The sequence below is a fragment of the Epargyreus clarus genome, unplaced genomic scaffold (genome assembly GCF_041222505.1).
Source record: "Epargyreus clarus isolate Ecla_fem2 unplaced genomic scaffold, WU_Ecla_fem_2.2 ptg000036l, whole genome shotgun sequence".
In the NCBI taxonomy this organism is placed as follows: domain Eukaryota; kingdom Metazoa; phylum Arthropoda; class Insecta; order Lepidoptera; family Hesperiidae; genus Epargyreus; species Epargyreus clarus.
Window position 1 is genome coordinate 3,665,247 of NW_027332241.1, and position 16,568 is coordinate 3,681,814.

The following is a 16,568-nucleotide window of genomic DNA, read 5'->3' on the forward strand; positions in this document are numbered from 1 at the left end:
AGATGCGCCGCTACCCCTGACGACTAAGCTGAAATGCCTCGGAAAAGTATGTCTCCCTTACCTCACCCTTCAAACCAGAACACAGCAGCGCTTAACACTGCTGTTATAACAGACAGGTGTGGCGGTGGTGACGCCGGAGTCGAACCACAAAGGCTTCTTCATCATCTTCCAGTGTGTCTTTGTTACCTAATGGACTACCCCTTAATTACCCTTCTTGGGGTATGATTATTTATTAAAATTATCATACCCCAAGAAGTTGACCATACATATTGTGCTCCAATTAACACCCCGACCACAAGAGCGATTATTCGCATAAAACCGTTGTTAGTTATTATAAGGGTCTGCAATATTCAACTGCCTTGTCTGCACGGCAGAATACCACATGAATTATTCAATGCAAGGTTGGATGTGTGGTGTGGTCTAAGTAATAAGCGAAGGACGCCTAAAATATTTGTAGGCCAATGCGAAAATATTAATTTTTCTGCACATCCCTACAGTTGACTCGGAGATAATGCCATTTAGCATTAAGACCGTTTTTTGCACCACATTGTTTTTAACATGGTAAATAAAGAGTAAATAATAATAATAAAAAAGCGAGCGATAATTTATTAAGCGCCCTTAAAATAATCATAGAAAAAGAAGTACATTTCTCTTGAATTCCATAGCTGCATATATCCTGCTTTTAATAATGAGACAATTATTGTCATAACTGTCAGGTTTAAAGTTACTTATCCAGTGTTACTCGCGGCTGCGTTTTGGTTTGAAGGGTGTGGTAAGGGAGACATACTTTTCCGAGGCGTTCCAGCTTAGGCCTCAGGGGTATCGGCGCATCTATGGCCGACAGGTAGGAATCTAATCATATCTGGGGTTCATTACAGACGTTCTTGGGCGGCAGTAGCCACTACCATCAGTTGGTCTGCATGCACGTCTGCTACTCCTATAGTATAAAAACATATATTCCTTTCATGTTGTCTTCAAATTAATAATGATGTTAGAGTGGTTTTTATTACATTCTATTACATATAAAATATAAACAGATATGCTTTATATGTTTTGGATTCTACCGGCCAGACCAAAAAACTACATTATGAATAACTAGATTTCTCTAGGTGTTTGATTGTCCATGGCATCCATGTCAAAATATTATTGTTGAGATATCAGGCGACAGCGTTTTTTTATTATTTACAATATTTTAAATAACGTTTCATGCTTAGAAATATTTTTTTTATTTAATGTAAAGCATAGAGGAAAGAAAATTATGACGTCTTATAAAATTATTCTAAATCCGCTACCGCCTCTGCTTTGGGCCAACGTACCAAGCGGATGAATTAACAGTTCCAACTCCTGTACACCAAAATGCGTATATTATTTATTGGTGCGTGAACCAGTCCCTTATTATTTTGGGCTGTCATGTTAACTTGAGAATTGTGTCAAAGGCCAAAGCTGTTATAATTAAAGTTACTTGTATCAGGCGTTACGTTGCGGAAATCTATGCTAAATATATTTATATACTTAAGGTTAAGTTTTTTTTATAATATAGGAGTACCAGACAAGCAGTCCACCTGATGGTAAGTGGCTACTGCCGCCCATGGACATCTGTAATCAAGCCCTGATAGGATTAAATATTCCTACCTGAGGTCTACCATTCGATATCTATAACTGGCCTCATATAACACAAAGTATGAGGTCTATCCCAGTTTTTTTACTGTACTCGAGAATTATTTATAGGTTCATGGTAATATTTCCTTTCGTGTATCTTAGAAACCAACACACAGCAGCGCCACTTTGCTGCTCCAAAGTATGTTAATTAAAATGCTTTCATTTCATTATCTATCCAAGTTAATCTAGTACTCTTCGACTATTCCTGTCTAGAAAAGAAAATTCTAAATAACTTAGCCGTATAAAATGTCTAATTAAATACTCAGACTTAATTGCATTCTACGATTGTGAGGTCGATCTGAGCCTTCCGATATAGTAGACTGACCTCATTCCTCTCAATATAATCCCCATTGTCTTCAGAGATAAACTACTTATTTATCTAGACAGATAAATCTTTTTGTGTCTCGTTGGATTTTTCTGATTTGTGGAAGTGACGTAGTCTATATTTTTAAACAGCTGGATTTTTTGTATTTCACTTAATCTAATTTAAATATTGGAATTTTAATTATAGGAGTGACGTTGGCTATACAGGGTGAATTTTTCAAACGGGCCTTCAGGGCCAAATCCGAAACTATAAGGATAAGCGAAAAATGCTGAAAGGAGTTACGAGGCCGATTTTGATAAAAACTAAAACTGCATCATTAGTTTTTTAAAATATCTTTTTGCTTAGCCGGGAATCGAACGAGTTCATTTTGAAAAAAATTACACCTCTATATTATTCCACCATCTGATAGTGTCGCTTATAAGAATCAAATTCTGGAAAGTAATGTAATGTAACAAATTAAAGGAAAAGGAAAATTTTGAAGAAAATACATATTTTTCCATACATTGCCATACTAATCCTTAAGGATTATACATAACAAATGATTTATGCATAATTCTTTAGAAACATACATAAGAATTTGTCGGTTAATCAACTAATTATTCCATGTTATAACCGTGACATGCGGCTTAGTATGAGAAAGTAGTAGTTTGGCAAATAAATTGCCGCCGTTTTTAGGATTTATTTTTTAATAAAAATAAATAAGTGATGAAATAATAATTTTTTATTGTTTAAACAGTTAATATGATTTACTATATCTCTTTGTTCAGTCACTATCACTATATCACTCAGATTTGACTCGAAAAAGACATTCTCGCAAATTGTCAATTTTACATCTGTATTAAATGAAACTCCGCCTATAACAAGTTAAATCTATTATAATGGTCCTAAAAGTAACCTTAACTAAGTCGGACATAAAAATATGAGTTCTTGAAGAACAAAACCACCATTTCGAGTGACTTGAAGCATTGAGCCAAAAAAATTGTTAATACGCGTAATGTTTAAGTTGATGAATGGCGGGAACTTAACTGCCAAATTAATATGAAAAAATATGTATTTTCTTAAAATTGAGGCTTTTCCTTTAGTTTGTCATTTATCATTACTTCCCAGATTTTGATCCTTATAAGCAACACTATCAGATAGTGGAATAATATAGAGGGTGTATTTTTTTTCAAAATGAACTCGTTCGATTCCCGGCTAGGGAAAAAGTCATTTTAAAAAAGTAATGATGCAGTTTTAGTTTTTATCAAAATCGGCCTCGTAACTCCTTTCAGCATTTTTCGCTAATCCTTATAGTTTCGGATTTGGCCCTGAAGGCCCGTTTTAAAAATTCACCCTGTATATTAAGTAGAAGGAGGATTTTTTTTAATATAGTCGTAAGTAAGTGAACTATTGGGTATCTATAACTGACCTCATAAAACACAAGTATGAGGTCCATTACAAATGTATCACTGTATGTGAAAATGAAGTTACATGCTTCATGTAATTGTGGCGACCTCCCGCTACTCGTCAAGAGATGGCGCCACGAGTATTGTGAATCACGCTATCGAAGTTTTCTAAATATCTTGCATATATACAAGCTCCGAACTGAGACTGTCGGAGCACGGCCGCTCCCCGGGCATGATCACCTCGCCCGGCGGGAGATCACCCTTTGCCAAATAATTATAACATCTTTCGAATATCTTTGAAACTAGTACACAACAACGCCATTTTGCTGCTGCAAAGTATGTTAATTAAAATGCTTTCATTTCATTATCTATTCAAGTTAATCTAGTATTCTTCGACTATTTTTCTAGTATTCTTCGATGAATTTTCTTTTCTAGACAGGCTAGAAAAGAAAATTCTAAATAACTTAGCCGTATAAAATGTCTAATTAAATACTCAGACTTAATTGCATTCTACGATTGTGAGGTCGATCTGAGCTTTCCGATATAGTAGACTGACCTCATTCCTCTCAATATAATCCCTATCGTCTTAAGAGATAAAGTTATATATCTAGACCGTTTATTTATCTGTTAATTACCTACATCATATTCTTTCGTTATCTTTATTTTAATGTTATATAAGGTTACATTTTAATTAGGTAGCAGAAGCTTAATTAACATACACTTAACCTAATTAATTTAACAAGGGCAGTGATAGCCTAGTGGTTAAGAAACTCGGCCTTTCGATCGAGGGGTCCGAGGTTCAAATCCCAGGCACGCACCTCTGATATTTCAAAGTTATGTGCGTATTATAAAATTAATTATCACTTGCTAAACGGTGAAGGAAAACGTCGTGAGAAAACCTGCATACCTGAAAGATTTAAAAAAAAAAAGAAAAAAAAATCTCAAGGGTATGTGACTCACAATACGTACTGGCCTAATCCTTCTCATTCTGAGAGGAGAGCCGTGCCCAGCAGTGGGAAAGTACTGGGTTGATGATGATGATGATAGCGTAATTTATTAATGATTACTCGTGCATAACTATGAAAGAACATAATCGTGCATAACTAGAAAGTGGTAGAAGCGTTTGTGGTTCGACTCCGGCGGCACCACTCCCTATTTCTACCTAATAACAGCAGTGTTAGGCGCTGCTGTTATTTCAGTTCCGGTTTGAAGGGTGTGGTAAGGGAGACATACTTTTCCGAGGCGTTCCAGCTTAGTTCTCACGGAAGCGGCGCATCTGTGGCTGACCTCAGGTAGGCATATCTAATCCTATCTGAGGTTGATTTCAGATGTCCATGGGCGGCAGTAGCCACTTACCATCAGGTGGACTGCATGCTCGTCTGCTACTCCGGTATTTATAAAAAAAGGAACATTATATATTTAGTCCCAAAATATGTTCTCTACAATATAAGTGTTAAACATGATCGATCGATATAATGATGCTTCTTATGAGTTTTAAAAACGCCTAATATTACAATTTCGGCTTTACCTACATCTTGATAAAATTTTCTAGCTTTAAACAGCTATAAAGCAGAAATAGGTGTAATTTTTTACGTCGTAGATTCACCACGAAATAGTATATTGTATAGTGGTCAACAACATGTATTGACCAAGGGGCCTATCATCATCTTTTAAAAACCATCATAGTTCAGAAAAGTTTTATTTCCTCCTTAAAACAGTAAAATATTCCGTCATACACAGTTGAACAAAATTAAACCCTTATTAATTTTTCGCTTTTCCATTGTACAAAACCAACTAAAATTGTCATATTTTGCTTAAAAAGTTAAATTTCCTGCAAAAAAAGTAAAAGTATGATTAAAATTATATTGTTTTAAGAGATGGCAGTAACCCCCCAGGACAGAACTTAACTATTTAAATGGTGTTTTAAATAATAATAATAATTTTGTATAATATTACATACTATGAACACAAATAGTGTTTGAGTGGTCATTGAACATTTTACTTGACCGTGGAAGGTAATGTTTTTCGATTGTTTCTATGCCTTACTAGATGTGCCCCGCGGTTTCACCCGCGTTAAAAAGAAAACCGCGGGGCACAGCTTCTTCTAAAATATAAGTATCCTAAGTTACTCCTTATAACATCAGCTACCTGCCAATAAATGTCTCGTCAAAATCGGTTCACCATTTCAGAGACTAGCCAGAACAAACAGACTGACAGACAGACAAAAATTGAAAAACAAAATTATTTTGGTGTATATACCGTATGTATATTGATATGCATGTAGTGAAAAGCGGTTATTTCAATATTAAAAACGGACACTCCAATTTTATTTATATGTATAGATGTATAGATAGCCCAGCCGGCTTGACGCATTTTAACATATGAGGTGTCGTTGGATTCGTCTAAATTGTGGGAGTGACGTAGGCTATATTAGTAAGAAGTTTCTTGGGGTGTACTTCCGAAAAGCGCATACCCCCGATCGACCTAAAATTTGGTAGACTAACGTATTTTTACCTCCTGATCACGAATGTCATAACGAAAATTGGCGCAAACGCCATTTTGAATAAAACAAACGAAGGAGAACCTCTTTTCGTTCGGTGTGCATGATCGCGCATTCCTAACCGAATTAGTGTGTGTTTTCATACAATAATATTTTTTAAATCATTTATTGATACCATTAACGATCGTCATTACGAACGATAAAAATGAAAAATAAAAGAGGAAATGATACTAAAATTGTTTTGTCTTAGTCTACCTATAAGTATATTATAAAAAATGTAAATATTATGTGCATATATATCGAATCATGTCGTGAATACAAATGCTTACAACAGTCAAATTGTTAGTTCACGCAAGATAAACATAGAGATGTTAATACAATATTAATATTTGTAGGAATCATTACGTTTGCCTTTGAGAGATTAGTATCTATTGAAACAGTGACTATAGTGCTTCAAAGATAATAAGTGTTGAAATAATACAAAAAACTGTTATATATATTATTTTTTTGTTATTTTTTTCAATCTTTCTTCTATTTTTCAGTTTTTTTCACTCAATCTGTGACTTGTTTTAACTATGGACTCTTTTTCCATGCTTTCTCCTTCAAAAATGGTAGGTAGAAGAGGTTGTATATGAAAAAAATAGAAAATTTCAAAAAAGCTTTTCCAAAGCAACTTTTAATGAACCACCGAAAAGCGCTTTCAATTTTGCATTTTTAAGCTTAAATTTTGCTATTACAAGCTTAAAATGCTTTTTGAGTAACCAAAAATTTGAAGCGCATTTGAATTTTTAAAAATGTACACTTTTTTAATCGCCACTTTAAAACTGGTACCTCACGTTTTGAAAAAACACTTACGAAAAATGATTCTAACACAAAAATCACTTTGTAAAATAAAAATATAGTTTTAGATATAGTATACACATTAGAAATATATATAATAGTAAAAATAGCACTCATTCACGGAAATATAGATAATAGAAATCATATAAATAATTGATTAAAAATATAATTAATAAAAATAATAGATTAGGAGTAGTGCGGTACAGGATAATCAAAACAATAAATTAGTATCGATACATATATAATCATATTCATATATATATGAATATATATATACATGGATCACTATGCATGCTATATCATATATATTGACAAAATATTGCCATACATCATAATATTAATAGTAAGTAATTAATAAAAAGTTCATGATTATTAAATTAATATAATATTTTTCATGCTTCTCTTCTCTTTTTATAAATATATTGAAAATCGTCATATATCTTTATAAATTACTTGTATGTGTATGTTTTATCAACGCTATCTATTATCACATTGCGAAATTAAATTAATAATATTTGTTTTAAAAAATATCGACGAATATAATAATTCCAACTGGTTATAATTATAATTAAAAATAACTAAGACTAAGCTTATTATTAAAACATAAAAATACAGAAATACTTAAATAACATCCTAAATAATAATTTATAGAGACGCAAAACTTTTAAACTGAAAAATAAGAACAGTGTCGTAACATTATTTTCAAAGTATAATCCGATTTCTGTTCGAGTCATAGACGATGTAACGGAATAGATGCCGAATATTATGTAATAGTTGTTCTCTCGTTATAATAAGCAGGGAATATTCCGATATCTATTATATCCCTATAATATGTATAATATATATAATATATTATGCTCATTAAATAGAATAGCTTGTTTTAATTAAACAAAGACTTCACTATTAGGCATTTAAAAATAATTACTTAAAATTAATTCAATTATTACATATTAATTCATTTATTCAATTATTAATATATACAGAAATGTATTAATAACTACTTATAATTCACAAAATTTAAGTATAGCTAGATATATTTAGATTTAGATTTAGATAAAATCTCTTTGATAGTTTACACGAAACTCTGTATCGGAATTAGGAGTCCATTCAGTTACTTCGTCTACGGACCGAATGTTTCACAATACTTTCTGTGAGAGAAGTTTGTATTTTATCGATAAAATATGGCAATGTTTGTCGATATAAATGAAAATGTTTCACCAACTTTATCGTGGTCATAAAATATCTTGTGTCGCACTGTAGTTGTTGGCTTAACTTGAAGTTTATGTTAATGTTTGTATCGATAAAATGGTAAACAACAATTTTACGGAAGTCTTTGGTAGTTTTGAGTTTTATCGAGCGTGATTATGTAGTGGACAATCATTATTTATTTATTTTATGAAGCTAACATACTGTTATATATAAATATTTGTTGATTGAGTACAATAATTTGCAAATCCGTTGTAGTGTTTTATTTGAATTAAAATTTGAAATATGGCGAAAACTTAGTTGCAGACCTATTGCACTACGTACTGAATAAATTGTTAAGGCTTAGTATGAGATTGTATCAAAATAAAATGTATTTTAATAATTTGCAAAATGCCAGTACAATTACAAGTATCGATATGACGCAAAACTGCATAATTAAATAAGATTTATTCAGAGAAAATTTAGTAATAATACTACAAAAATATGAACTATGAATATAACGTTATTTTATAATAACAGTTATTTTTAACACGTTATTTATAACGTTTTATCGATACAGATATTTAACATGCATGTTATTCAAAAGCACTGCATTGGTAGTTTCTAGAATCGTATAGTTTAAATTTTATACAAATATTTTAAATATTAAATACCTGTTCTAATATTATTATTACTAAATACGTGTAATCATCTTCCATAATATTGTGTATACAAAAACGTTAAAATAGTTATATTATATGAATATATACGTTTGTAAAATATATTATATTTTCATATATTTTTTATAATTATATCAAAATTTATTTTTTGTTTTAAAGTTTTTTTTAGTATTTGTAAATATATATAGTCCTTCATATATTATATTTTACATTATATATTTTATATGCCACATTTTTTTAATATTTATTAACAGAAGCACAATTCTAACCTAAATACAACCTCATTTATAAGATTCTACATAAAATAAGTTACTAGGTCGTCCATTACCATATGTCTTACCCTTCAATCGGGGGATGAATATTGTGTATGGAGATTTTCCAGGTAAGTAAATTTTCAACTCATATTTTTAGATAAATGTATGGTAATATATTAACCCTTAATCGGCCATGGCTTCAAACAAGTTGATTTTAATATACAAGTACGAGGTTATATTGAGATTAAAGACTTGAATACTAAAAAAAAATTAGTAGGTAGCAAGTAGTTTTTTTTTTGCAGTGGGAAATGATTTCCCTATAACCAATAAAAATTATATTTAGTGGGAAATGATTTCCCTATGTCCATGAACATAATAATTTACCACTTGACTAACTTTTGTAAGCGTCTTTACTCGTCGATTTTTATGTAGGGAAAAAAATAGACAATGCAACATTAAATAAATTATTTATTATAAGATTAAACAAATATAATTAATCAACTCTTTTTATTATTTACTTATGATTCTAAAAATAATCAAAACATTTCGTAATCCTTAAGGGTTATAGGGAAATAATTTCCCACTTGAAGACTTCATACACGGCTATAGGTTAATAATTTCCCACTATTTTCGAATGAGAAAAAATATATCAACGTAACTTATTTCGTACGTTATCTTTATAGTAATAGATAAAATACATGTTTTACTTTATTACATGAAAACAATTACATATTTGCAGGAATTTTTCTGGGCGTAGTTTCAAAAACTATTTCAAATTTTGGGAGAAAATGACCGTTAAAATGAACTTTTCACTTTGAATGACCATTGACATTGACAGCTGACGTTTAGAAAGAAGTGTTGCTAGAAAAAAACTTAAATAAACGACCCATCTTAATATACGTTCGATTTATTTTATTATATCTGTAGAAATAAAAAAAGAAAAATAAGTTTATGGGCAACTTTGAGGTGGGAAATAATAGTCCTATGGCTTATTAAGGGTTAAATAATGCATATCAACGTGTAGTAGGATGTGTGCGTGCTTACGTATATACTTATAATGCATATCTACGTGTGTGGATGTGTGCTTACGTATCTATATAATTATGTGTTTTTTATGTATGTATGAGAGTAAGCTTCTTAAGGCGACTGTGTGAATGAATGTGTGTGGTGCGACTTGAATTTGTATGTATTTCCATGCCTTTTTGCATATACGTTTTTGTGTGAGTATATGTTTATGCGATAGCCTATTGTATATGAAAATCGGCCTCTCATTCGGGAAGGCCAAGGTTTAAATCCGGTACATGTATGTATGTGATAGTCATACAAATGAAAATACGTTTAAGTACTATACAACGTAAATTCTTTATATATTGTATCATATAACAGTAATAACAGTTTATTCCCGAGGGGTAGATATTATTGGAAAATACATAAATTATTGTCGTAGACGGTAACCGCAATATTTTCTACTAAACTCAGCGAAAACCTTTTAGTTCCTATGTATGTATGTGTGTATGTGTAAGCAATATGTATGTGAGTGAGTGGATGTGTGTGTCCGCAAAACTCAAAAGTTAATGGATTATTTTTTTATACAATAAAGCAGCAGATTATTTTTTTATACATAAAAGATTCTTAATGAGAGTTTTTTATATACTTTTTTATCTAATTGTAAAGGGTTATGATTTTCAAATGAATGTTTGTTTGTATGAATGTCTTATTTTTTAAAATGCTCTACAGTTCAAACGGCTTGACGAATTTTAACATACGGTGCCGTTGGATTAGTCCAAATTGTGGAGGTTACATAGACTTGATTATTTCTTTTTCAGTTTATTATTTTTAAACAGTCGGTTGTTTGTTTTACAATATGCATCAGTTCTCTCGAACAACATAAATAAACCTTCTATTTACGTCTCTAATAATACTTTACATCAGTCAGCCAAAGGCAGAGTTTAGGTGACATTTGAGAGGAAAACGTAACAAAATTGCATCTTCAGAAAATGTTACACATATTGCAAAACATCGAAATGCAAGCAATCCACCACATATTGACGTATATGTCAAGCAAGATTCTACTAAGCTTTTACTCTAAAACCTTAGCAAAGCATTGAACAAAATATTGAAATGCATTTTCTTTGAAACGACATTTTATATTTCTCGCGCTCTGAAAAATTCAAATAGGCTATTTTGAATCAAAAGGCGAAATAATTTCTATTGCTGTATTTCTTAAATAAAAATGTAACAGCTACTTACATTTTGTGAATAAGAATATGAAATAAAATTGTAATAGGCATACATATCTTGATAAATATGTAATTTTGTACATTTATCTGTCATATAAATGTGTTATATTTAAAAATTACAAAGAGACACATTCAGATTAAAACTTTATTTAGCGGTTCGACTAGGTGTACCAATACGCACTCGGCCACTGCGGTGGAATATGACCTAATCCTTCTCATTTTGAGGGGAGATGCGTTCCCTAATAATAATTTATCTCAGTCAGCCACAGTACAGTCAGAGGTAGGTTTAAGAACCTTTATTTCTCATAAGACTTTTACATCACTTAAAATGAGAAACTTAAAAATAATTATAATTATTATGTGTCCGGTATGCCTATGTGTGTGTGTCTGTGTGTGTGTGTGTGTGTGCGTGTGTGTGTGTGTGTGTGTGCGTGTGTGTGCGCGCGCGCATGTGTGGGTGTTTGTGTGAGTATGTTCGTTAATGTGTGACTTATTGTATGAGCGTTGTATGAGTATGTGTATTCAAGGTTGTTTAAGTAATATTTCAAAAGAAAAAGTAAAAAAAGCAATGTCTTCAGAAAATATTGCAAAATAACTAAATGCAAGCAATCCACCACATATTGACGTTTTATGTAAAGCAAGATTCCGCTAAGCTTTTACTCTAAAACCTTAGCAAACCATTGAAAAAATCATTGAAATGCATTTTCTTTGAAACGACATTTTACATTTCTCGCGCTCTGAAACATTCAAATACGCTATTTTGAATCAAAAGGCGAAATAATTTCTATTTCTCTAGTTCTTAAATAAAAATGTAATAGCACATTTCGTTAAAAAGAATATGAAATAAAATTGTAAAGAGTACATTTTATGGCAAGAAATGTTTTTATATTTTTACATTACATATAAAGACAGTAACAGTTAAATTTTATTTAGAAGTCATACTAGATGCTTCTAGGTTGAATTCCCGGCTAAGCAAACATCGAATGATAAAGTTCAATGTGGGTCGGGGTATTTTTATACGTGTATGCATGTAGGTTTGATGAGTGTGCGCGCGCGCGTGTGTGTGTGCGTGGGTGCATGTGTGTCTGTGTATTACCCACAGCCTTATATGCGAATAAATTTTTTTTTTTTTCTAAATAATAACTCAGGTAGGTAGTAGAATCCTTCAACCCCATGTTACGTCCAAAATATCTGATATTTCATGCTCCAACCCCATAAAGTTCCATTTGTACAATATTAAAACGTTGAAACAAGGGGAGCAGAATCCCTTACATTACGGGGTAGAACCCCAGTTATATCAAGGATAATAACAAAATTTATTACTAACTCTGCCTCATAAAGAATGGTTAAGTTTTGCGTAGCAAGTCTAATGTCGATTTAAGTAGATTTATCAGCCCTTGCCTTTAGCCCTTAAGACCCTTTTGAGGATGGGAAATTGCTCTGAATATCCGGTTGTTAACCTACAAGCTAGATCCAAAATGGAAAATCCAGGACTAACATTTTAACCAAATATTTACTCGAAAGTTGGAGATACATATTTTTAAAAAATAATCTTCAAGGACATAATATAATAATAAAAGTAATAATAAAAGTAAATAATAAAAATATTTAACAAATAAGAAGTTCTTTTTTAATTCGGAATCATTTTTCAAAAACAAGCACGCCATTACATGTCTTTCTGATTTAATTACGTTACATTTTAAATAAAGTCAAACAAAAAACAAGCAATAAAATAGTTGAAATAATAAATAGTTGAATAAGAAATAAATTACACAAATTTTAAATTAAGAACAGTCCATTCTAACACAAAATAATTCACACTTAATTGTAATGAGAAAATAAATGTACGTTTATAACCGTTATTATTTGTAATGAAAACGGTCTGTAATCTCATTGAATTTACGATTATCTCTAAATATCTTTGAACTTGGAACACGAGATTAAAACAATAAATATAAACGAAACATGTGAATGTAATGTTTATAACATTACATTATAATAACGTTACAATAACATAACGTTAAAATAACAGTTTATTTAAATTTATTGTTAGATTATTATAAAATTGTGAATGTATACTTATTTAATTATCAAATTATTACAGCATATTTTACGACAATTATGATAATTACAGGGGTCCCAAGTATAAACCTCATCCTCTGAGTTTTCAAAGTTATGTGCGTATTAGATAAACTTACTTAAACGGCGACGGAAAACATCGTGAGCATACCTACACATCTAAGAGTTAAAATAAATAAATAAAAAATAATAACTGGCCAAGTGCGAATTTTTTTTAATATTTTTCAAACACGAAAATAGTAGACAGTGATAATTTCAATTGTCAAAATTGGTTATATTTTCTTGTTAGAAGTGAGTAATCTTTACTAATCTATGACCATGGCCTAAACCTCACTCTAAGTAATAATCACTACGTAGTTCAAACAATTTTAAAAAACTATTAATAAATTGCGTAGAATTTCGTTTAGTTTTAAACACGTTTTAAACTGCCCAGATCCAGCTGGAATTTAATTTAATTTGCAAAACTTTCGCCTTCAAAAAAAATTTAGTTGAAGCACGTTTTTGTTGTATACGGCTTAGATGCATAGCTTATAGGATTAAGGATTTTGAAAATCTGGTGACCAGCTTGTTTAAAGTTTATGTAGTTATCTGGTGTAACGGTTGAGGGTCCTGGGTTCTATGCCTGGTCATACAGAAATCTTTAATAAATAACTGTTTCTTTGCCTATGCCACGTTATAGGGCTAAAGTAACAAATAATTATATAAATAATTAATATTATAATTAAGAAATAATTAATAATAGTTAAGAATTAATTATTCAGTGTAAATTTAAAAAAAAATGTTTATTAACACGCACATAATTTCAAATTTTTGGTAGGTCTGGGATTCGAACCCTGAACCTTTAACGGTAAAGAAAAATACCGTGAGCAAAGAAAAATGTAGAGTCATCAAGTTCTTAAAAAAGAGTGAGTAGAGTCATCAATTTCTTAAAAAAAATCCAAAGTCCTATTAAGCCACTATAATGGACTATGCCCTAAATTTTGAAAACCCACCCGTGCCCAGCAGTGGGATAATTGTAATAGTGGGGTAAGTGCAATAATTGGTTAAAAATAAACATTACAACTGCAATTACCACAAAAAGTTCGGCTTTTAAACGAAATTTAATGGGAAAAGTTTCGGAAAATTAAATTAAATTCTAGTCGGGTTTTCGAAGGTTGGCTAGCGTGAAATTAGGGTAGTTTGGGCTACTCACTGAAATTGCCTGAAATTTCAGTAGAAAAATGTTGATTCCAAAAAAATATACAGAATACGTCCTATAATGAAGTGATAATGAATAGAGATATGAGACATTTTTCTATGTTCATTTTATTTTATTATTTCTATGAGAATAACAACTGATAAAAAACTTAGATTGCAAAAAATATACACACCGTATTGTATGTAAAATCTATTTTTAGTACAAAAGTGTTAAGATATGAAGTTGACCTGATGGTAAGTCAAAACCGCCCATAGATATCTGTAATGACCCTCTTACAATGAATAAAGTTAATACTTATTTATTTTTTGTAGAATTGTGCTTCTAAATATTTTCAAATACATCATTAATACAATAAGATCAAAATAGTATTAAAAAATACTAGTAAAAAAGCAATACATGCTTTATTATAAATATTCAACACTTCGTAAGCTCCTAAACTGTTTAGTTTTGTATACATTTCTTGCTGCAATTCTGTTAATCAAGTTACAAATCACATTATGTAGTGCAATACTTGCTGCAATATTATAACGGCAATATTGCAGTTATTGCAAGATTTCGCTACATATTCGATATCTAACCGCTAGAATGCAGTTGTGCACTATAAGACACAAAATTGCAGCAAGAAAATATCGGTATCAATATTGATATCGGCTATATGCAGTGCTACTAAAACACAAACACATTGCCGCAAGAATTGTGGGCAATATTGCCGTTCTCGGCAAGATTGCCAGTTATATGATATTATTAAAGCCTGTTTAGGAGCCTCATAACATTATAATTATATTGATTATATTTCATTTCACATATCAACCGTATTATATTAAAACTCATTATGTATAATACATATATTATTTATGTAATAATATGCTCCTTGTATATTTCATATAATGCGCTTCTAATAGCATCTTTACAATATTTTTATCATCAAATCTATCAATATCAAATTTAAACATAACTGCGTCATTCTGATTACGTCATAAAATATATAATATTATAAGATCATTAATAAAAAATCGTCATATTTAAATCTACTAATCTCAACCACAAGTATAGTCCACGTAAAAATGCTAGTCCGCTCTGAATATAGAAATCAATCGCGTCGCCATAGAAAATTGTATGACTACACCAGCACGCAATAACTTCAGAGCGGACTAGCAGTTTGACACGGACTATAACATATTACGGTTTAGTCTGTATTTCACATATTATTTTAATATATAAATAGTGTTATGTAATTATATATACTTGGACAATAATTGTACATATTTATTATAATTAGCTGCTTTCGTGAATAAATTAGTATGCTTACATTAGCTTAGAGAATAGTGTAGTATTAGCTAAATATTTAAGTCGATCATTAGTGTTATGATCAAGAGAATTTCAAGTGAGTATTAGGTTATTAAAATATACTGTGCGACTTGCGTTTTATAATTGTATAATTTATCATTAAGATTTTATATAATTTTATAAAGATACACTTATAATTACTACGTAACATATTCCTATATGATCATATACAAATTAATTTGAATTTATTGATGACATTTTCATACACAAAGTAGTTAAAATTGACACACGCACATCACTAGAACAAAAAATACAAATTTCTAAAATAATCCATATAATAATATCTTTTAAGTAGATATGTGTTACGATTTATTATAGGTTAAATACCTATAATAATGTCACATACATACAACCTATAATAAATACAATTATGTCACATCCTTTATGCGTATTGTCATATCCCTTACGCGTATCGTCATATCCGTTTTGCGTATTGTCATATCTTTTACACGCATTACGTCACACCCGTCACGCGTATCACTCAATGCACCAGCCACTACGCAAGTTAAGTCTGCGTTCTGGGCTAACAGATGGCGTTCCTGCAGAACCGTTCCATATCGCTGGTCGACATGTACATCGACAACTCGGAGCCGTCAGAGAACGTCGGGCAGATCCACTTCTCCCTGGAGTACGACTTCCAGAACACTACGCTCATTTTGAGGATCATTCAGGTATGTCATGTAACTTTTAAGGAACCCTTTGTGGGCCGATTTTGAAAGTACTTACTTTTGTAACCGACTGCGGAAGATAATGGGTAATATTTTTAGAGCGTATGCGTGTAAGTTTGTGCCGTGCATGTCTCATTCTTTGGTACCCAAACGGCTTAACAAATTTTAACAATTGACATGTTGTTGGACTTGTCTAAATTGTGGGAGT

At 31.1% G+C, this 16,568-nt stretch overlaps 1 protein-coding gene across 2 annotated transcripts in view; it reads left to right on the top strand.

Moving 5' to 3' along the window:
• Syt7 (Synaptotagmin 7) overlaps positions 1 to 16,568 on the top strand; it is a 586,971-nt gene that overhangs the window by 558,530 nt on the left and 11,873 nt on the right. For both annotated transcript variants that reach the window (XM_073092479.1, XM_073092480.1), the window contains one exon: positions 16,223 to 16,363. In XM_073092479.1, coding sequence (XP_072948580.1) covers positions 16,223 to 16,363 — 141 coding nt within the window. The remainder of the gene's footprint in view (positions 1 to 16,222; positions 16,364 to 16,568) is intronic.